General features: G+C 38.6%; 4 protein-coding genes across 11 annotated transcripts in view; 3 read left to right on the top strand and 1 right to left on the bottom strand.

Annotated features, from left to right (window-relative positions):
- Window positions 1-1655: 1655 nt before the first annotated feature.
- Window positions 1656-5850, top strand: LOC143711409 (ubiquitin carboxyl-terminal hydrolase 46-like). Its single transcript, XM_077202854.1, has 14 exons — window positions 1656-1995; window positions 2209-2391; window positions 2500-2542; window positions 2903-3094; window positions 3180-3305; window positions 3798-3924; window positions 4026-4162; window positions 4242-4341; window positions 4420-4499; window positions 4589-4692; window positions 4874-4890; window positions 5106-5181; window positions 5257-5395; window positions 5477-5850. The coding sequence occupies exons 1-14, from the start codon at window positions 1656-1658 to the stop codon at window positions 5478-5480; spliced, it is 1668 nt and encodes a 555-aa protein (XP_077058969.1). The 3' UTR covers window positions 5481-5850.
- Window positions 5851-7880: 2030 nt separating this feature from the next.
- Window positions 7881-20558, bottom strand: part of iffo2b (intermediate filament family orphan 2b) — a 46772-nt gene continuing 34094 nt past the window's right edge. For 2 of the 8 annotated variants that reach the window (XR_013194944.1, XR_013194942.1), the window contains 4 exons: window positions 20402-20491; window positions 20179-20303; window positions 14888-17644; window positions 7881-8343 (listed from right to left, as the gene is read on the bottom strand). Coding sequence is in view for 4 of the 8 variants with exons in the window: in XM_077204163.1 (XP_077060278.1) it covers window positions 17557-17662; window positions 20179-20303; window positions 20402-20491 (321 nt within the window). In the remaining 4 variants the exon portion in view is untranslated. Of the gene's footprint in view, window positions 8344-14538; window positions 17663-20178; window positions 20304-20401; window positions 20492-20558 lie in introns of those variants that run through there. The other 6 variants (XR_013194943.1, XR_013194941.1, XM_077204163.1 and 3 more) reach the window with 3 other exon arrangements.
- Window positions 10069-11502, top strand: LOC143711408 (uncharacterized). The gene is made up of 4 exons (XM_077202853.1): window positions 10069-10408; window positions 10620-10802; window positions 10911-10953; window positions 11307-11502. The coding sequence occupies exons 1-4, from the start codon at window positions 10069-10071 to the stop codon at window positions 11500-11502; spliced, it is 762 nt and encodes a 253-aa protein (XP_077058968.1).
- On the top strand, window positions 11593-14129 carry LOC143711955 (ubiquitin carboxyl-terminal hydrolase 37-like). The gene is made up of 9 exons (XM_077204165.1): window positions 11593-11709; window positions 11881-12007; window positions 12109-12245; window positions 12325-12424; window positions 12504-12583; window positions 12673-12776; window positions 13190-13265; window positions 13341-13479; window positions 13561-14129. Exons 1-7 carry the CDS (start codon window positions 11612-11614, stop codon window positions 13192-13194), a joined length of 651 nt encoding a protein of 216 aa, XP_077060280.1. The 5' UTR covers window positions 11593-11611; the 3' UTR covers window positions 13195-13265; window positions 13341-13479; window positions 13561-14129.

The following is a 20558-nucleotide window of genomic DNA, read 5'->3' as shown; positions in this document are numbered from 1 at the left end:
TTTTTTTTTTCCCAATTGTGTCAATTTAGCATGCACGTATATTTTTATATAATAAATCGTTTTTTACATTGAAAATTCAATGTTTCACTTATTATTGGAATAAGTAACATTTTTACCACACAGCAAGAAAAATTAAGAGAGATTTACCCAATTACGAAATAAAATCACAGGCATTCATAAACACGGCATTACTAATTATTATTGATACCAAACAGAACATAGTGGATTGCTCGACATATACGCATAATAGGCTACAACAAAATATAATAATGTAAAGTAAAATAATAGAGAAGGTGCCATCAAAGACTTTGTAAATAAAAAAACACTGTTTTCGTGTTTCTGAAACTAGGATACATCTGATTCAAATGAAAACACATTCCGCTTGGTAGCCTTGTCGTGACGTCACAGAACACGGTAATGCTTTTGTCGTGACGTCACAGACACAGCGATGCGAAATGCGTCACAGCGTCAACGGCTATAAAGAGCTCTAAAATGCACTCAGGTCGGTGTAGACGAGCAGGAGTAAGGTAAGTCACAATTAAAGTACTTCTGCCTTAGTGCCTATTGGAAAAAACAACTAGGGCTAAAGTTAGTGTGTCACACTTTTCTCAAGTAAATATTTGATCGGGATATTTTCGAAAGTCTTTTTTTTGGCGCTCTTTACTGTGGCGCAAGAGATCGCTCAGTCAGTTCAAGCGGCAAATTAACCGATCATCTCTTCCTCTTTACTAACGTTACTAGATAAAGCACCAAATAAACATGAACCGACATCAGTAGTTATGCTGAAAGATGCCAAAATCAATATCATGTCTCATATAATCGACCAATCAGTGTTTTAACCGCGAAACGACGTCAGTAAAACAGCTTGTGGAATTTTATTTTTAACGTTAATGTTACCTCAGAAAAGTCATTCAGTGGAAATAAACTGTCGGCTTGAAATATAAACTCAAACGTTATGGAGGTTTCTACATTAAACTTTCTATATATTCTAAATACACTTTCTAAATGTATGCACTGAATCCTCACATTTATTATATTTTTACTTGACCTGTTCTTCAATATTTAATGTATGTTTGATTAAATCTGTCATGTAAAAGGTTCCTGTTTATGGCAATTGTTTTTTAAAATACACCATTTTACTTGAAAGATTTATCGATTAGATTTCTATTCACAAGCTTGCTAACGTTATTCGATAACCGACATTGATTCACTTATGGATGTTCATTGGATAGCAGCGCCTGCTAAATTAATAAATGTACATATATCAGGTAAGTTACAATACGTTACATGTCAATTTTCTCAAGGGAAAACAATTCTCAATTAATGTAAACTACACAGGTAACACTCCAATGTTAAAAGTAAGAACTGATTTGTATACAAACATTTAAATTGCATTTAAGGCAGGTTTTTATAATAATAAAGTTATAACTATTATAACTGCCGTAAGTGCAATTTAAATGTTTGTATACAAAATCAGTTCTTATTTTTTAACCTTGGAGTGTTCCCTGTATAGTTCTCAATATCTTATCAAATAGCAAGCTTGTGAATTGAAATCGAATCGTGAAATGTATCTCAATACCCAGCCCTACTGTTAACTACAGTAAGAGTGTTTATTTTCTCTTTAGAAAATGGTTAGCGACATTTTGTGTGACAAAATGGATCGAAAACCCAAAAAGGAGCAGAAGAAAAAGAAGAAGCGTGGCGTGTTTATGTCATCTTCTCCAGATGTGGTGTTCTCAGCCGCTGGACCTGCAGATCATCCCAAATCTTCCTCCTCCCGGAAACGCAAATTCCCATCTCTGCGCCGGGCTTTCCGCAGAATACTATCGCTGATTCTGCCGTGTGTGTCCTTCTCTGAGCTGGACGAGTCCATCGAGACTCACACATCCAGCATCGACACACACACTGATGCTTCTTCCTCACCTGCAGTCAGTGGATCCTCTGATCCAGAGCTTGATCTGCTGCCTGCCATCCAGGAGAAAGAAGCCAATAAAAGTAAGGGAATGCTTTAAAGCTTTTACATGCTTAACACTCATCTATCTTTCCAAGTGTACATTACAGCTTGAATATAAAAACTAAATGATCTACTCACAGATGTTGGTTAGCTTGGTGTATTTTTTTCTTAAAAAGGGATGTGGACTGTAGTGCTTTTTTATATAACTGTACATTAAAATATCTCATAAAGACAGTACTATGGTTCATTCACAGCCGTACCCGAAGACTCGAGCACCTCCTCCAGCAACAGTGATGGTTCTTCCTCATCTGCAGAAAGCAAACCATCAGATCTGGAAGGTTGTAGCTCTTCCAGCGCTGCGGGTAATTCCTCCTCCGTCGAGACGAGCGAGAGGATTGATCTGCTGGCTGAACTTCAGGGAACAGTGGTTCCTGAAGGTTAGAGAAGTTTAGTACAACTGTTACCGTATTATTTAAAGCATTATAGTTTATTAGTCTAATATGTGGTGCATAATAACTCAAACTGCATTATTAATCTCTTCACAGATGCAGCCGGAGATCAACCCGTCTCTGATGTGGAGCTTGAGTGGTGGGTGAATAAATGTTGTGTGTAGATCTCTATATCAGCTCATAATGAATTAATAACCCAGCTGTACTGTATATATAAAACAGCTCTTTGTATAAAGTTGGATGTATAAGTATGTCCAACCTTATCCACATACATACAGTATACTCGCAAAGCAATATCAAGTCTCAACTGCCTGATTTCTTGTATCATTGCAAAATGTAAACTATATTATCGCTAATCTGCTAAATGCAACTATTAGGCATTTAGATATTACGATAAACATTAATGTCATGAATGTTTGTAAAGTTGCCAGACTTGAGTTATTGATTTAATGCCAACATGGACAAGCAGAATATTAACATATTGCTGATTTTTTCCCAGTGTTCTCGATGTGCTGGCCTCTGTGACGGCGCAGTCTAACGGTCTGTCTCAGACTGAGATACTGCGGCTCATCCAGTGCAGTCCACAGCAGGAGCAGATCGAGGTCAAGCAGCAGAGAGACACGGAGGAGGAGGATGAAAAGCTGGCTGATGTTGTGTCGACAGCATCGCCAGCTAAAATCAAGCACTTGGGGTAAATGTTAGATATGAACAACTAGAACACACATTCTCCTGTATGATGTGCTTTTCACAGACTAACTGAATGCCTCCTGTCACAGTTTTCCTAATTTAGGGAACACATGCTACATGAACTCCGTGTTGCAGTGCCTCCTCACTGCTTCCCCCTTCCGGGACGATGTCCTTTCCCAGCGGGAGCAGTGGAATGAGGGGAGCACAATGCTTAGGTCAGCGATATTTTTGTATCATTGGGATATTATTAATTATTTTATTAATTTTTAATTTTATATTTTTCATTTTAAAGTTTTAGTAAATTTTTGTGTGATTTTGTCAATTTGTCATTCAATTCGGTTTTGTTTGTTAATTTAGTACATTAAGTTAAACTAAAATGAAAATGACTAATATTAATAATTATTTTTTATTAATAATTATTATTTAAATATTTATTTAATTTATTATTAATAATCATTGCTTTCATTAATAATTTAAATATATATATATATATATGTATATATATTTATTATTTTATTTTTTACAAACCTTTATTTTATTTCAAATAACATTTATTTTTAATAGTTTTATTTTAATGTTTTTATGATAATAAACCCTGGTTCAGGTACCAACACTGAATTTGTGCAACATTATATTTCAATCTTAATGAAAAAATTACAATTTCCAAGTAGCAATACTAAAGCAGTTCTTTACGATTTTCTCTCCAGGGCGCTCACTGACCTGCAGTTGACCAGGCTAACAGGCAATGATGTGAAGCTGAAGGTGAAGCTCTTGTCTGCAGTCAAGAGAGGCATTGAAACTCGCCATCCGGATTTCTGGGGAGACCATCAGCAGGTGAGTGAGACGATGAACCGGATCTATATGCTCTGATGTATTACTGTTCATAAAATAAGTTAAGATTTAACCTCATTGCCCTTCACACTTTCTCCTCTCAGGACGCCCATGAGTTCCTGATGGTCTGTCTGTCTCATTTGAAGGAGGAGGGCGAGTTTCTGCAGAGCAACTGGCCTAAATACACCTGCCCAGTTGCTAACATGGAGTTCAAACTCAACCGCCTGCGCACCTGTGACAGGTATCATCTAACATCCACATTTGCACTCGTTTAAGACTCTAAGACTTTGTTATGTGACACTAATGTTCTGTCGTTTCAGCTGTGGCTTCCAGAGGAGCTTCAGTGAGGATTGCAACTACCTCTCGCTGGTCATAAGCCCTCGGAGAAGCCTCACAGACAGCCTGCAGCAGTACTTCAAAGTGAGTGACAGCACTGATTATATATCAGCAGGAGGATGTTGTTTCTGATTGGCTGATATTAGTCTTTTTTTTCTCCAGACATCTTCATATGAATGCTCCTGCAACGAGTGTGCCGGCACTACAGCCTCAGAGGCCCTGCAAATAATCAACTTTCCACGGTATGAAACTTAGTTAATTAGTCAGTTCCCGGCAGGATAACACATAATGCGCTAGTTTATAACTTCTGATCATTTGAATATCTCTACAGATTGCTGGTTCTTCTGGTCATGCGCTTCGACGTAAGATCCTCAATGTGCAAACTGAAGGATCGCCTGGATGTTCCAGAAGAGTTTTCACTGTCCTCTAGTACAGGTGCGTGTCAGTTCATCAAACATCTGCCCTCTGCTGGACACTTATGGGACGATCACTCGCCTGAATTTCTCTAAAAGACAGCGTTTGGAAGACAGTTGCTTTGAAAGACAACATTTAAATGATGTTTAAGCATTGAATATGTACTGAAGTGTTTTCTTATTTTATGCATGATGTTTAACAGAGAGCAGGGAGATGACAGTGATAGACAGAAAGAGGCCAAATCAACAGAGAAAGAGAAGGAAGAAGAATAGTGTTGAGCCTGCACCACAGGAAAGATAGAGACAGCAATTCATAGATAGATGGATAAATGGATGGATAGATAGATGATAGATAGATAGAACGAGGAAAATAGAGGATGTTCATAAACATTTGAAATGTAGCATCGTCTAATAATACGTGTTTGTGTTGAACAGATTGAAGCATCAGATTGCGGCGGACAGTACAGGCTAGCTGGAGTCGTGTCCCATCTGGGCAGCAGTTTATATTGTGGTAAGACTTTCTTCTAAATTTCCAGTCATTTCATTCACTCATTAAGCTTCATACTAAAGTCCCTTTGTCTTGTAGGGCACTACATCAGTCATGTAAGGGACTTCAGCGGCTCTGATTGGCTGGAGTGCAGTGACGCCAGCATCACAAGAACCAGCTGGGCAAAGGCGTCACGCAACTTTGGGAAGAACGGATACATGCTCTTCTATGTGAAAAGGTAAATAGTAGCACAATACTAGTGCTCAACTAATGTCCAGTGCTCAGGTAGCATATATATTAAGTCACTGTTGTTTTGTAGTTGACCCTCCTGGGAATCACAACTGCAGAGCATCTATTTTGCAAGGCCAGTTTCTGAAGGCTTTTCAGTCAAATGACTGCTGGATTCAGAGACCAGAGTGCTAACCATTACACCATGGAACCTGTCCAGGACAGTCCTGTGAAACGAATGATGGAATCATGAAGCAAAGCAAGACTGTTGGAGATAGTCAAGTGGCCTCTTGTGCCGCCAGCCCTTGGTGCACGTGGGTCACCCCAGAAAGCAGCCCTTCAAATCTCAGCTTGCAGGCAGGGCTCGTCCGGGACCTCTTGCACCCCAAGAGAATCAAATCCCTAGACCAACGAGCCACCCCTAGCTTTAGCTGCTTACCATTGCAAATAATTGGCAATACTGTACTTTTTTATAGTGAACTTCAATTCAGCTTCACAATTCAATTGATTAATACCATTCAATTTAAAAATATTAATTCTATCCTAAATGAAATGAAAAATGAACTCGTTTCATTTAATAAATTGGACTGTTAGGTTTTTTAGTGCAGGAAAAGCATTATGTGCTTAATACCTTTGGCACTTAATGAAAAATAAAATAAATAGTGCAGTGAATTCAGTCAGACAAATCACTGAATAATAAATAAACTTGATTATAATCTTATTTACGTCTCAATCTCTTCTATTATTTGTTTTAATGCATTTTATATAAATTGGCAATCTCTTTTCTTTCTTTTTTTTTTACTTTTTGGTTTTCATTTATGCATGTTTTTATTTTTATGACTATTTTAAATTACTTTTTAAATGTAAAGCACTTTGAAATAAACGTTAAATGCGTTATTAACGGCGTTAACGCAAACACATTTTAACGGCGTCAATTTTTTTATCGCGAGATTAACTCTCTTTTTGCCCTAGCAAACTTGTATTTTTTTCACATTCTGTTGCAACAACTAGTAACGTTAGAAAAACTACAACATCACACCGGATAGCTAGACCGGAAACAAAACAACAGGCACGCCGCACGTACTTGTTTGGGTTTGCGCGCCTGCCAAAGAGTAGTAGGCTAACGTTACGTTTTGAGTGGATGGCGCGAGCGCGAGACGCCGATCTAGAGACGTGCACGCTCAACGCAATAGAGTGCGGCGCGGGACTAGATTTGATGGCCGAGTGCGAGGGTGGGCTCGAGCGGTAATGCACTCACTCTGTGTGCGGATACGGGAAGATAAAACGATTCGCGGGACTCCCGCAAACTAGAAATATCTATGAATAAAACATAAAAACTAATACATTTTTATTCATATGTTGCAGAAAAGCAACAAGAACAACTAAAACAAAATAGAAACGATTTACAGGCCAGAGTTTCTTTTTATAACATGTTTGCAGCGTTGAGGGATGTAGCCAATCACAGACATATGTGTTGATTTCTTGAACGCAATGGCCAATCAGAAGCATTTAAAATAGACTCCCCTCACCGCTCAAAGCAGACTTTTTGTTCAGTGCTGAATTCTGTATGCTGGCAAATCCTCAGATTATAACAAACAAAGTGTATATATTATGGAAGATGCATTGTGCAGTCAGCTTCATTGATAATAACAGATGTGTCAGATTGCGATGAACTGATGTCAGCTTTTTAGGAATTATAAAGGGAGCGCACTTTGCTCGCATTCAGTCATGCCAAACCATGCACTCAGTAGCCTGCTTGCTTTTATGTTATAACAGTGGTTTGTGTGTTAATGCTTTAATAACAAATAATTTATCAGGAGCATTTATGCTGATGTGTATGGTGGCGACACGTAGGCGAAAGTATTTGGAGGTAGCCTACAAAAAAAGAGTCTATTTGCGGGCGGGAGCGGGACAAAAATGTTGCGGGCGGGAGAAAGTAACATAGAAAGTAGTTGAGAACGTCAGTTATAACGACCCACCCACATATTAAAAAAATGGACGGGTTTAAATCGGGCTCGGGCTCATAATTACAGTTTATGTGTCGGGCCGGGCCGGGCTCGGACACAATGCGCACGGGCTCGGGTCGGGCTTGATTTTTTGGGCCCGATCTAAGCTCTACAATGGATGACTTCAGACAGAAACACATGGATACCACAGCTAAGAACAAACTTACTGCTGATCCACTTTTCCATGTTGATAAGAGCATTAAAATTAGAAAAAATAATGAGACAAATAGAAATCAAGGGACATTTAGAATAGATAAAAATGTGCGATTAATCGCGAGTTAACTATGGCATTAATGCGATTAATCACGATTAAATATTTTAATCGTTTGACAGCACTATTATAAATACATTTTTGATAAAAAGAATTGAATTAAGAAAAAATACTTTCTCTGCTTCCCTAGTGAGTGTATTATCGAAATGAACACAGTCTACATTCATGGCCATAAACGCTAAACATCATTATGAACAAAAGGACCTCAACAAACCAAATGAATCAATTGTGTTTATTTTTTGACCCAGCACCAATTACATTCATTATTTTGATACATACACCAGTTGCTCACACACCAGGAAAACTCATCTGCAGCATAAACAAATGACAAAGAGAAATGTTGTAACGTACGAGCACTGATCATGTCAAAGTAATTATAATAAAAAGAAAGAGTGCTATGAGAAGAATGCAGGCCAGAGATGTTGCGAAAGCCACTAACTTACAGAAACTGTAAATCTGTTGTATAGGCTTTCTGTGAAGGTTGCTTAAGTCAGGACACCCCTATGTTAAATTCCCATAGAGGCAGCAGATTTTTATGTTAAAAGGCCAGTTGTTTCATGGATCCAGGATACTATGCATCCTGATAAAGTTCCCTTGGCCTTTGCAATTAAAATATCCCACATCATCACATTCCCTTCACCACACCTAAAGATTGGCATGGGGCACTTTCCATAAGATCATCTCTCTCAATGCAAATCAAACCAGTTATTAGCCTACATGAAATTACACCATGCCAATCTCTAGGTATGGTGAATTTTTTTTTACATAATTGTGTCAATTTAGCATTCACGTATATTTTTATATAATAAATCGTTTTTTACATTGAAAATTCAATGTTTCACTTATTAATGGAATAAGTAACATTTTTACCAAACGGCAAGAAAAAGTAAGAGAGATTTACCCAATTACGAAATAAAATCACAGGCATTCATAAACACGGCATTACTAATTATTATTGATACCAAACAGAACATAGTGGATTGCTCGACATATACGCATAATAGGCTACAACAAAATATAATAATGTAAAGTAAAATAATAGAGAAGGTGCCATCAAAGACTTTGTAAATAAAAAAACACTGTTTTCGTGTTTCTGAAACTAGGATACATCTGATTCAAATGAAAACACATTCCGCTTGGTAGCCTTGTCGTGACGTCACAGAACACGGTAATGCTTTTGTCGTGACGTCACAGACACAGCGATGCGAAATGCGTCACAGCGTCAACGGCTATAAAGAGCTCTAAAATGCACTTAGGTCGGTGTAGACGAGCAGGAGTAAGGTAAGTCACAATTAAAGTACTTCTGCCTTAGTGCCTATTGGAAAAAACAACTAGGGCTAAAGTTAGTGTGTCACACTTTTCTCAAGTAAATATTTGATCGGGATATTTTTGAAAGTCTTTTTTTTGGCGCTCTTTACTGTGGCGCAAGAGATCGCTCAGTCAGTTCAAGCGGCAAATTAACCGATCATCTCTTCCTCTTTACTACTAGATAAAGCAAAAAATAAACATGAACCGACATCAGTAGTTATGCTGAAAGATACCAAAATCAATATCATGTCTCATATAATCGATCAATCAGTGTTTTAACCGCGAAACGACGTCAGTAAAACAGCTTGTGGAATTTTATTTTTAAGGTTAATGTTACCTCAGAAAAGTCATTCAGTGGAAATAAACTGTCGGCTTGAAATATAAACTCAAACGTTATGGAGGTTTCTACATTAAACTTTCTATATATTCTAAATACACTTTCTAAATGTATGCACTGAATCCTCACATTTATTATATTTTTACTTGACCTGTTCTTCAATATTTAATGTATGTTTGATTAAATCTGTCATGTAAAAGGTTCCTGTTTATGGCAGTTGTTTTTTAAAATACACCATTTTACTTGACAGATTTATCAATTAGATTCTATTCTATTCACAAGCTTGCTATTTGATTCGATAATCGATATCGATTCACTTATGGATGTTCATTGGATAGCAGCGCCTGCTAAATTAATAAATGTACATATATCAGGTAAGTTACAGTACGTTACATGTCAATTTTCTCAAGGGAAAACAATTCTCAATTAATGTAAACTACACAGGTAACACTCCAATGTTAAAAGTAAGAACTGATTTGTATACAAACATTTAAGTTGCATTTAAGGCAGGTTTTTATAATAATAAAGTTATAACTATTATAACTGCCTTAAGTGCAATTTAAATGTTTGTATACAAAATCAGTTCTTATTTTTTAACCTTGGAGTGTTCCCTGTATAGTTCTCAATATCTTATCAAATAGCAAGCTTGTGAATTGAAATCGAATCGTGAAATGTATCTCAATACCCAGCCCTACTGTTAACTACAGTACGTTTGTTTATTTTCTCTTTAGAAAATGGTTAGCGACATTTTGTGTGACAAAATGGATCGAAAACCCAAAAAGGAGCAGAAGAAAAAGAAGAAGCGTGGCGTGTTTATGTCATCTTCTCCAGATGTGGTGTTCTCAGCCGCTGCACCTGCAGATCATCCCAAATCTTCCTCCTCCCGGAAACGCAAATTCCCATCTCTGCGCCGGGCTTTCCGCAGAATACTATCGCTGATTCTGCCGTGTGTGTCCTTCTCTGAGCTGGACGAGTCCATCGAGACTCACACATCCAGCATCGACACACACACTGATGCTTCTTCCTCACCTGCAGTCAGTGGATCCTCTGATCCAGAGCTTGATCTGCTGCCTGCCATCCAGGAGAAAGAAGCCATCAAAAGTAAGGGAATGCTTTAAAGCTTTTACATGCTTAACACTCATCTATCTTTCCAAGTGTACATTACAGCTTGAATATAAAAACTAAATTATCTTCTCACAGATGTTGGTTAGCTTGGTGTATTTTTTTCTTAAAAAGGGATGTGGACTGTAGTGCTTTTTTATATAACTACATTAAAATATCTCATAAAGACAGTACTATGGTTCATTCACAGCCGTACCCGAAGACTCGAGCACCTCCTCCAGCAACAGTGATGGTTCTTCCTCATCTGCAGAAAGCAAACCATCAGATCTGGAAGGTTGTAGCTCTTCCAGCGCTGCGGGTAATTCCTCCTCCGTCGAGACGAGCGAGAGGATTGATCTGCTGGCTGAACTTCAGGGAACAGTGGTTCCTGAAGGTTAGAGAAGTTTATTACAACTGTTGCCTTATTATTTAAAGCACTGTCATTTATTAGTCTAATATGTGGTGCATAATAACTCAAACTGCGTTATTAATCTCTTCACAGATGCAGCCGGAGATCAACCCGTCTCTGATGTGGAGCTTGAGTGGTGGGTGAATAAATGTTGTGTGTAGATCTCTATATCAGCTCATAATGAATTAATAACCCAGCTGTACTGTATATATAAAACAGCTCTTTGTATAAAGTTGGATGTATAAGTATGTACATCACATACATACAGTATACTCGCAAAGCAATATCAAATCTCAACTGCCTGATTTCTTGTATCATTGCAAAATGTAAACTATATTATCGCTAATCTGCTAAATGCAACTATTAGGCATTTAGATATTACGATAAACATTAATGTCATGAATTTTTGTAAAGTTGCCAGACTTGAGTTATTGATTTAATGCCAACATGGAAAAGCAGAATATTAACATATCGCTGATTTTTTCCCAGTGTTCTCGATGTGCTGGCCTCTGTGACGGCGCAGTCTAACGGTCTGTCTCAGACTGAGATACTGCGGCTCATCCAGTGCAGTCCACAGCAGGAGCAGATCGAGGTCAAGCAGCAGAGAGACACGGAGGAGGAGGATGAAAAGCTGGCTGATGTTGTGTCGACAGCATCGCCAGCTAAAATCAAGCACTTAGGGTAAATGTTAGATATGAACAACTAGAACACACATTCTCCTGTATGATGTGCTTTTCACAGAGTAACTGAATGCCTCCTGTCACAGTTTTCCTCATTTAGGGAACACATGCTACATGAACTCCGTGTTGCAGTGCCTCCTCACTGCTTCCCCCTTCCGGGACGATGTCCTTTCCCAGCGGGAGCAGTGGAATGAGGGGAGCACAATGCTTAGGTCAGCGATATTTTTGTATCATTGGGATACTAATAATTATTTTATTAATTTTTAATTTTATATTTAATTTTAAAGTTTTAGTAATTTTTGTAATTTTGTCAATTTGTCGTTGACATATTGTCATATCCCTGAGTAAAATACTAAAGCAGTTCTTTACGATTTTCTCTCCAGGGCGCTCACTGACCTGCAGTTGACCAGGCTAACAGGCAATGATGTGAAGCTGAAGGTGAAGCTCTTGTCTGCAGTCAAGAGAGGCATTGAAACTCGCCATCCGGATTTCTGGGGAGACCATCAGCAGGTGAGTGAGACGATGAACCGGATCTATATGCTCTGATGTATTACTGTTCATAAAATAAGTTAAGATTTAACCTCATTGCCCTTCACTCTTTCTCCTCTCAGGACGCCCATGAGTTCCTGATGGTCTGTCTGTCTCATTTGAAGGAGGAGGGCGAGTTTCTGCAGAGCAACTGGCCTAAATACACCTGCCCAGTTGCTAACATGGAGTTCAAACTCAACCGCCTGCGCACCTGTGACAGGTATCATCTCACATCCACATTTGCACTCGTTTAAGACTCTAAGACTTTGTTATGTGACACTAATGTTCTGTTGTTTCAGCTGTGGCTTCCAGAGGAGCTTCAGTGAGGATTGCAACTACCTCTCGCTGGTCATCAGCCCTCGGAGGAGCCTCACAGACAGCCTGCAGCAGTACTTCAAAGTGAGTGACAGCACTGATTATATATCAGCAGGAGGATGTAGTTTCTGATTGGCTGATATTAGTCTTTTTTTTTCTCCAGACATCTTCATATGAATGCTCCTGCAACGAGTGTGCCGGCACTACAGCCTCAGAGGCCCTGCAAATAATCAACTTTCCACGGTATGAAACTTAGTTAATTAGTCAGTTCCCGGCAGGATAACACATAATGCGCTAGTTTATAACTTCTGATCATTTGAATATCTCTACAGATTGCTGGTTCTTCTGGTCATGCGCTTCGACGTAAGATCCTCAATGTGCAAACTGAAGGATCGCCTGGATGTTCCAGAAGAGTTTTCACTGTCCTCTAGTACAGGTGCGTGTCAGTTCATCAAACATCTGCCCTCTGCTGGACACTTATGGGACGATCACTCGCCTGAATTTCTCTAAAAGACAGCGTTTGGAAGACAGTTGCTTTGAAAGACAACATTTAAATGATGTTTAAGCATTGAATATGTACTGAAGTGTTTTCTTATTTTATGCATGATGTTTAACAGAGAGCAGGGAGATGACAGTGATAGACAGAAAGAGGCCAAATCAACAGAGAAAGAGAAGGAAGAAGAATAGTGTTGAGCCTGCACCACAGGAAAGATAGAGACAGCAATTCATAGATAGATGGATAAATGGATGGATAGATAGATGATAGATAGATAGAACGAGGAAAATAGAGGATGTTCATAAACATTTGAAATGTAGCATCGTCTAATAATACGTGTTTGTGTTCAACAGATTGAAGCATCAGATTGCGGCGGACAGTACAGGCTAGCTGGAGTCGTGTCCCATCTGGGCAGCAGTTTATATTGTGGTAAGACTTTCTTCTAAATTTCCAGTCATTTCATTCACTCATTAAGCTTCATACTAAAGTCCCTTTGTCTTGTAGGGCACTACATCAGTCATGTAAGGGACTTCAGCGGCTCTGATTGGCTGGAGTGCAGTGACGCCAGCATCACAAGAACCAGCTGGGCAAAGGCGTCACGCAACTTTGGGAAGAACGGATACATGCTCTTCTATGTGAAAAGGTAAATAGTAGCACAATACTAGTGCTCAACTAATGACCAGTGCTCAGGTAGCATATATATTAAGTCACTGTTGTTTTGTAGTTGACCCTCCTGGGAATCACAACTGCAGAGCATCTATTTTGCAAGGCCAGTTTCTGAAGGCTTTTCAGTCAAATGACTGCTGGATTCAGAGACCAGAGTGCTAACCATTACACCATGGAACCTGTCCAGGACAGTCCTGTGAAACGAATGATGGAATCATGAAGCAAAGCAAGACTGTTGGAGATAGTCAAGTGGCCTCTTGTGCCGCCAGCCCTTGGTGCACGTGGGTCACCCCAGAAAGCAGCCCTTCAAATCTCAGCTTGCAGGCAGGGCTCGTCCGGGACCTCTTGCACCCCAAGAGAATCAAATCCCTAGATCAACGAGCCACCCCTAGCTTTAGCTGCTTACCATTGCAAATAATTGGCAATACTGTACTTTTTATAGTGAACTTCAATTCAGCTTCACAATTCAATTGATTAATACCATTCAATTTAAAAATATTAATTCTATCCTAAATGAAATGAAAAATGAACTCGTTTCATTTAATAAATTGGACTGTTAGGTTTTATAGTGCAGGAAAAGCATTATGTGCTTAATACCTTTGGCACTTAATGAAAAATAAAATAAATAGTGCAGTGAATTCAGTCAGACAAATCACTGAATAATAAATAAACTTGATTATAATCTTATTTACGTCTCAATCTCTTCTATTATTTGTTTTAATGCATTTTATATAAATTGGCAATCTGTTTTCTTTCTTTTTTTTTACTTTTTGGTTTTCATTTATGCATGTTTTTATTTTTATGACTATTTTAAATTACTTTTTAAATGTAAAGCACTTTGAAATACCAATTAAATAAACTTGCCTTGTCAAAAGATTTAATTATTATAAATACATTTTTGATAAAAAGGATTTGAAAAAAAAAAAAACTTTCTCTGCTTCCCTAGTGAGTGTATTATCGAAATGAACACACAGTCTACATTCATGGCCATAAACGCTAAACATCATTATGAACAAAAGGACCTCAACAAACCAAATGAATCAATTGTGTTTATTTTTTGACCCAGCACCAATTACATTAATTATTTTGATACATACACCAGTTGCTCACACACCAGGAAAACTCATCTGCAGCATAAACAAATGACAAAGAGAAATGTTGTAACGTACGAGCACTGATCATGTCAAAGTAATTATAATAAAAAGAAAGAGTGCTATGAGAAGAATGCAGGCCAGAGATGTTGCGAAAGCCACTATCTTACAGAAACTGTAAATCTGTTGTATAGGCTTTCTGTGAAGCTCGCTGATGCTGGTACGATGACACTGGTGCGTCACTTGCTGATAGGGGTCTAATGAACTGGTGTTTTATGCTCTATTAGAAATTACATATTAAATTAAAAAGTAATTGTGCAACGTCACTGTATCTGCAGCTTGGCGGACAAAACCCGTCTTCAGAAAAGACCGCATATGGTCAAAGGTATGTAATATACTGTGATGTAAAATAAGGCTAACGTGACCCAACAGAGCAATAACATCCAGTGTTTTATCTTGTGTCTGATGAACTAAATAACATTTCTATGAGATCGTCTGATATTCTGTACATTCATTGATAAAGGCATGATGTGATAAGCTAATGCGTTTACCCTTATAGGAAAAACTGCATAATTAATGTGCAGACAAAACAAAGACCCGAAACATATTCTATGCAAGTACGTGAATACAAGCGCCCAACAAGCTCGATTTTGTGTGTTGTGTACGCTTATGAAAGTTCACACAATATGACCCCATCATTACAGTTTCATGTTTCACAGAAATTTCAGCCTGCATTTGCTGCCATTTTGTGCTTTTCTTAAAATGAACAAACATGATCACAGCATAACTTTCTCATCCAGTTTCAATTAGAAAGCTCCTTCTGAATACAACAATCAAGTTCAAGCACAAAGATATTTACCAAATCATACCTTTGTTTTGGATACTTGCAGAGATGCTTCTCATTTTTCCTCTATAAAGACTATGAACAATGGAATTAAATCAGAAAACACGCAACATGCACTTTTTCCAGTTCACCTTGCGATGCAGCCTGTTGCCCATTTCTTTGTTCATAAATCATAAAATAGATTTTAACAAGAGGCATCTGACCCATATTATGGATTCAGATTCAGAAAAGACAAAAAAATAGCTTAATTTTCACCATAGACAAAAAAACTAGACCAAGTGTTTCAGGTTAAAAAAGGCGAGAACTCAGTGCAGGTTTTATTTTTTCTAGGGAAAAGCCCTGAACAATATAAAAACGTGAATTTTATACTTTATAAAATTCAAAAGCCAGACTTTATTCCATATTTGATAGGTTTGGATATCAAATAAACAAACCAAACTGCAAAATTTACAGATAATTTTATCAAATATGATACCAGCTCTTTATCTAATAAAATGAATGAACAAAAACAATGCCCACTAACTTATTTACTACAAAATATATATTTTAAAAACCCTCTGCAACCATATTGTGAGTTTATAATTACATCAATTAAATCACTTATCAGTTTAATAACCCCATCAAATTTTCCCATATTTTTAGATTAATGTAATTAAAATAATACGTATGAACAATTTTTTATCCCAGAAACAAACAAGATTAAAATGCAAAATATAAAGAGCCAAAAGACACCAAGCAAGACAAACACAAAGGCAATTAAAAATCATAGATACATAGATAAACTTTATAAGCCATATCCATGAAAACAGACGCTGAATCTGTACGGAACAGCGGCCATCGTGAGGGCCTCAATGCAACTTGTTTACATATATTTATAGACATGGGTATGATTTCAGATAAACGCAACCCCAGCAAACAAAGTATGTTCTCTGAACATTCAAAATGTCCAGTTTTAAAAAATTAAAAAAAAAAAAAAACATTCCATTTTGCAAACATTCTGGGATTGTTACTTTTGAATGTTCTCTGAAAATTCTGAGACATGTAGTAACATTTAAAAAATTAATGTTTTTGTGCTAACATTTTGAAAACATTATTAAAGAACATATAACTTAAAAAAAAAAAAGTTCTATTAACATCACTGAAAGATCGTTTGTTCATAATTTTGAGAGAACCTTGCCAGAACATTCCCTGTTGGCTGAGACATGGTCTATATACAATCAAAACCTCCACTGAAAACTATTTAACCTTGCAAAGAAATGAGCTTAGACATCAAGAAAGTCCCCATACAATCAAAAAAATACATTTGATTATTTCCCTCATGATTATAATGAGTGCAACTTTAAAAAGTAGTGGAAATGCAGTAAGGCCATTCAGAATGAACCTGCAATATATACAGTATTTAGGCACATAGCTGTAACCCTTGAAAAAGCTTCAATCATCATTGGTAGCAGCTCAAAATGATGTGACGCTGTTCCACAGATTCTGTGCGTAAACATTGTGTGGCCTGGGCAACACTTTAAAACGTTGAACACAACAGAGCCTGCGCTGCAAACAAAGGCAAATCATAAACACAGATCACGAAATAAGGCAGATTGCATAGAACGTGAGCTTGTTCTGTGTTCCACTTTCGAGACTGGGTTCGGGGCTTAAAAGGCCGAAATGTTTCTGCAGTAAACCATTGATTTCTGAAATTGTTTTTAGAAAAATAAAAAGCCACAAATGTTAAGGAGATCATTCTGATGCGTTTGATCAGAGGGGGTTCAGTCTGTTTTGCTCTGATTGGCTTTCAGTCTGATGTGTCACTGAACGTTTTCCAGTTTATCAAGATATGGATTTGGGTTTGATCAGGTGTATTGTGTGACGTATTTTGGCTGGGACTGATCCGATTCATAGCAGAGCTGTTGCACCGTGTGATGCATCGATATTGATGTCAAGCACAAAAACAACCCTCATCAACTCCGCCCCACTCTGACTCGGAGACGGTAAAGCACCTACAGGATTTTGGGTTTGTGGGAGTGGGCTCTGTCCCTCAGTATAAAGCCATTGGCCGATTGCTGGGTGGCCCGAGAGCTGATTGGAGCTCGTGGGGGAAAGAGGGCGGGGCCGGGCTGGGCAGGTATCAGCTGATTGGCTCCTCCGTCTCTCCATCCTTGTCTGACTCGTCTTGTATCTCGTCAGTGTTCCCTGAGTCACTGCTCGCGGTTGAGCTGATGGAAGGAGAATTTCTGAAGGAATGAGATATTGTACGCAGTCACATTATATAATAGATAGAGTTGTCAAAAATCTCCCTCTAGCATTAGAACGCTGTTGTATGGATTGTTAAAAACCTCTAATTGGCCATTGTGTTCAGGTGCTCAACATATATGTCTGTGATTGGCCATTGTGTTGATGCGCTCAACATATATGTCTGTGATTGGCCATTGTGTTGATGCGCTCAACATATATGTCTGTGATTGGCCATTGTGTTGATGCGCTCAACATACATGTCTGTGATTGGCCATTGTGTTGATGCGCTCAACATACATGTCTGTGATTGGCCATTGTGTTGACGCGCTCAACATTTATGTCTGTGATTGGCCATTGTGTTGACGCGCTCAACATACATGTCTGTGATTGGCCATTGTGTTCACGTGCTCAACATATATTTCTGTGATTGGCCATTGTGTTGATGCGCTCAACATATATGTCTGTGACTGGCCATTGTGTTCACGTGCTCAACATATATGTCTGTGATTGGCCATTGTGTTGATGCACTCAACATATATGTCTGTGATTGGCCATTGTGTTGATGTGCTCAACATACATGTCTGTGATTGGCCATTTTGTTGATGCGCTCAACATACATGTCTGTGATTGGCCATTTTGTTGATGCGCTCAACATACATGTCTGTGATTGGCTACAATCATCAACAATGACATCTTTGATGCTCTTTATCGAGCGCTTACATAGACACACACGAGAGCGTTTAAAAGCGGCGTCTATCAGCGGATATATTAGGGATCCACTATTAGACGCTGCTTTCAAGCGCTCCTGTTTGTATCTATGTAAGCGCTCGATAAAGAGCATCAAAGATGTCATTGTTGATTATTGTAGACACTCACAGACATATATGTTGAGCGCATCAACACAATGGCCAATCACAGACATTTAAGTTGAGCGCATCAACACAATGGCCAATCACAGACATATATGTTGAGCGCATCAACACAATGGCCAATCACAGACATATATGTTGAGCGCATCAACACAATGGCCAATCACAGACATATATGTTGAGCACGTGAACACAATGGCCAATCACAGACATATATGTTGAGCGCATCAACACAATGGCCAATCACAGACATATATGTTGAGCGCATCAACACAATGGCCAATCACAGACATATATGTTGAGCGCATCAACACAATGGCCAATCACAGACATATATGTTGAGCACGTGAACACAATGGCCAATCACAGACATATATATTGAGCGCATCATCACAATGCCCAATCACAGACATATATGTTGAGCGCATCAACACAATGGCCAATCACAGACATATATGTTGAGCGCATCAACACAATGGCCAATCACAGACATATATGTTGAGCGCATCAACACAATGGCCAATCACAGACATATATGTTGAGCGCATCAACACAATGGCCAATCACAGACATATATGTTGAGCGCATCAACACAATGGCCAATCACAGACATATATATTGAGCGCATCAACACAATGGCCAATCACAGACATATATATTGAGCGCATCAACACAATGGCCAATCACAGACATATATATATTGAGCGCATCAACACAATGGCCAATCACAGACATATATGTTGAGCGCATCAACACAATGGCCAATCACAGACATATATGTTGAGCGCATCAACACAATGGCCAATCACAGACATATATATTGAGCGCATCAACACAATGGCCAATCACAGACATATATATTGAGCGCATCAACACAATGGCCAATCACAGACATATATGTTGAGCGCATCAACACAATGGCCAATCACAGACATATATGTTGAGCGCATCAACACAATGGCCAATCACAGACATATATATTGAGCGCATCAACACAATGGCCAATCACAGACATATATATTGAGCGCATCAACACAATGGCCAATCACAGACATATATATATTGAGCGCATCAACACAATGGCCAATCACAGACATATATGTTGAGCGCATCAACACAATGGCCAATCACAGACATATATGTTGAGCGCATCAACACAATGGCCAATCACAGACATATATATTGAGCGCATCAACACAATGGCCAATCACAGACATATATGTTGAGCGCATCAACACAATGGCCAATCACAGACATATATATTGAGCGCATCAACACAATGGCCAATCACAGACATATATATTGAGCGCATCAACACAATGGCCAATCACAGACATATATGTTGAGCGCGTCAACACAATGGCCAATCAGAGGTGTTTAAGAATACGTTCAACAGCGTTCAAAAAGCTGGGAAATGCTGGTAGTCACATTTTTAAATTTTGGTACCGAAGTCGGTACTTTTTGACAACTCTAATGATAGATTTGGTGTCATTCATCCAATCAATGACACTGACACCGCAAATAAGGATGTTAAGTGTGAAAAGGCCTTCTGTTAGGCTTTGTCTTTAGCACTTTTGAAGACTACAAACAGTAGACATACTATAGGCTGTTATTAGCTGTATTGTCTGAATGATCTGAGAGATCACCTGCCACCCTTGATCATTCTCCTGCAAGTCTCCATCTGCACGTCCAGCCCTCGCTTCATGCTGCACATCTCCATGTACTCGTGCAGGTGTCTGTTCATGTCACTCTTAGCGGTGGCCAACTCCATCTGTGTGAGAGAGAACGATATTTCATCACAGACGCCTTCATAAACGAAGAGGTTCAGAAGGGGGACACACACAATCATAACCACAGACAGAATCGAACCTCAATTTGTCCGATTGTCTTTTGATATTCCTGCTCTCTGGTCTTGAAAAGAGACTCGGTCTCATCGATGAGACTGCCAAGACTGCCGTCCTGAGAGGCACAACAGAGAAACAGGCTTATTACACTCATATTTCCTCTCAATCTGTACAGATGTATT

Source organism: Siphateles boraxobius, unplaced genomic scaffold (genome assembly GCF_051911475.1).
Source record: "Siphateles boraxobius isolate OS27281-9 unplaced genomic scaffold, OSU_SipBor_1 5, whole genome shotgun sequence".
NCBI lineage: Eukaryota > Metazoa > Chordata > Actinopteri > Cypriniformes > Leuciscidae > Siphateles > Siphateles boraxobius.
This window is presented reverse-complemented; position numbering and strand designations above follow the sequence as displayed.

Bases quoted from the DNA above. Each gene is read 5' to 3' on its own strand.
- LOC143711955 (XM_077204165.1), top strand. From the start codon at position 11,612: ATGAACTCCGTGTTGCAGTGCCTCCTCACTGCTTCCCCCTTCCGGGAC. The intron at 11,710-11,880 runs GTCAGCGATATT...TTTTCTCTCCAG, and splicing joins GAGGGGAGCACAATGCTTAG to GGCGCTCACTGACCTGCAGT. The intron at 12,425-12,503 runs GTGAGTGACAGC...TTTTTTCTCCAG, and splicing joins GCCTGCAGCAGTACTTCAAA to ACATCTTCATATGAATGCTC.
- LOC143711409 (XM_077202854.1), top strand. From the start codon at position 1,656: ATGGATCGAAAACCCAAAAAGGAGCAGAAGAAAAAGAAGAAGCGTGGC. The intron at 3,925-4,025 runs GTGAGTGAGACG...TTCTCCTCTCAG, and splicing joins TCTGGGGAGACCATCAGCAG to GACGCCCATGAGTTCCTGAT. The intron at 4,500-4,588 runs GTATGAAACTTA...ATATCTCTACAG, and splicing joins CAAATAATCAACTTTCCACG to ATTGCTGGTTCTTCTGGTCA.
- LOC143711408 (XM_077202853.1), top strand. From the start codon at position 10,069: ATGGATCGAAAACCCAAAAAGGAGCAGAAGAAAAAGAAGAAGCGTGGC. The intron at 10,409-10,619 runs GTAAGGGAATGC...GTTCATTCACAG, and splicing joins GGAGAAAGAAGCCATCAAAA to CCGTACCCGAAGACTCGAGC. The intron at 10,954-11,306 runs GTGGGTGAATAA...ATTTTTTCCCAG, and splicing joins TCTGATGTGGAGCTTGAGTG to TGTTCTCGATGTGCTGGCCT.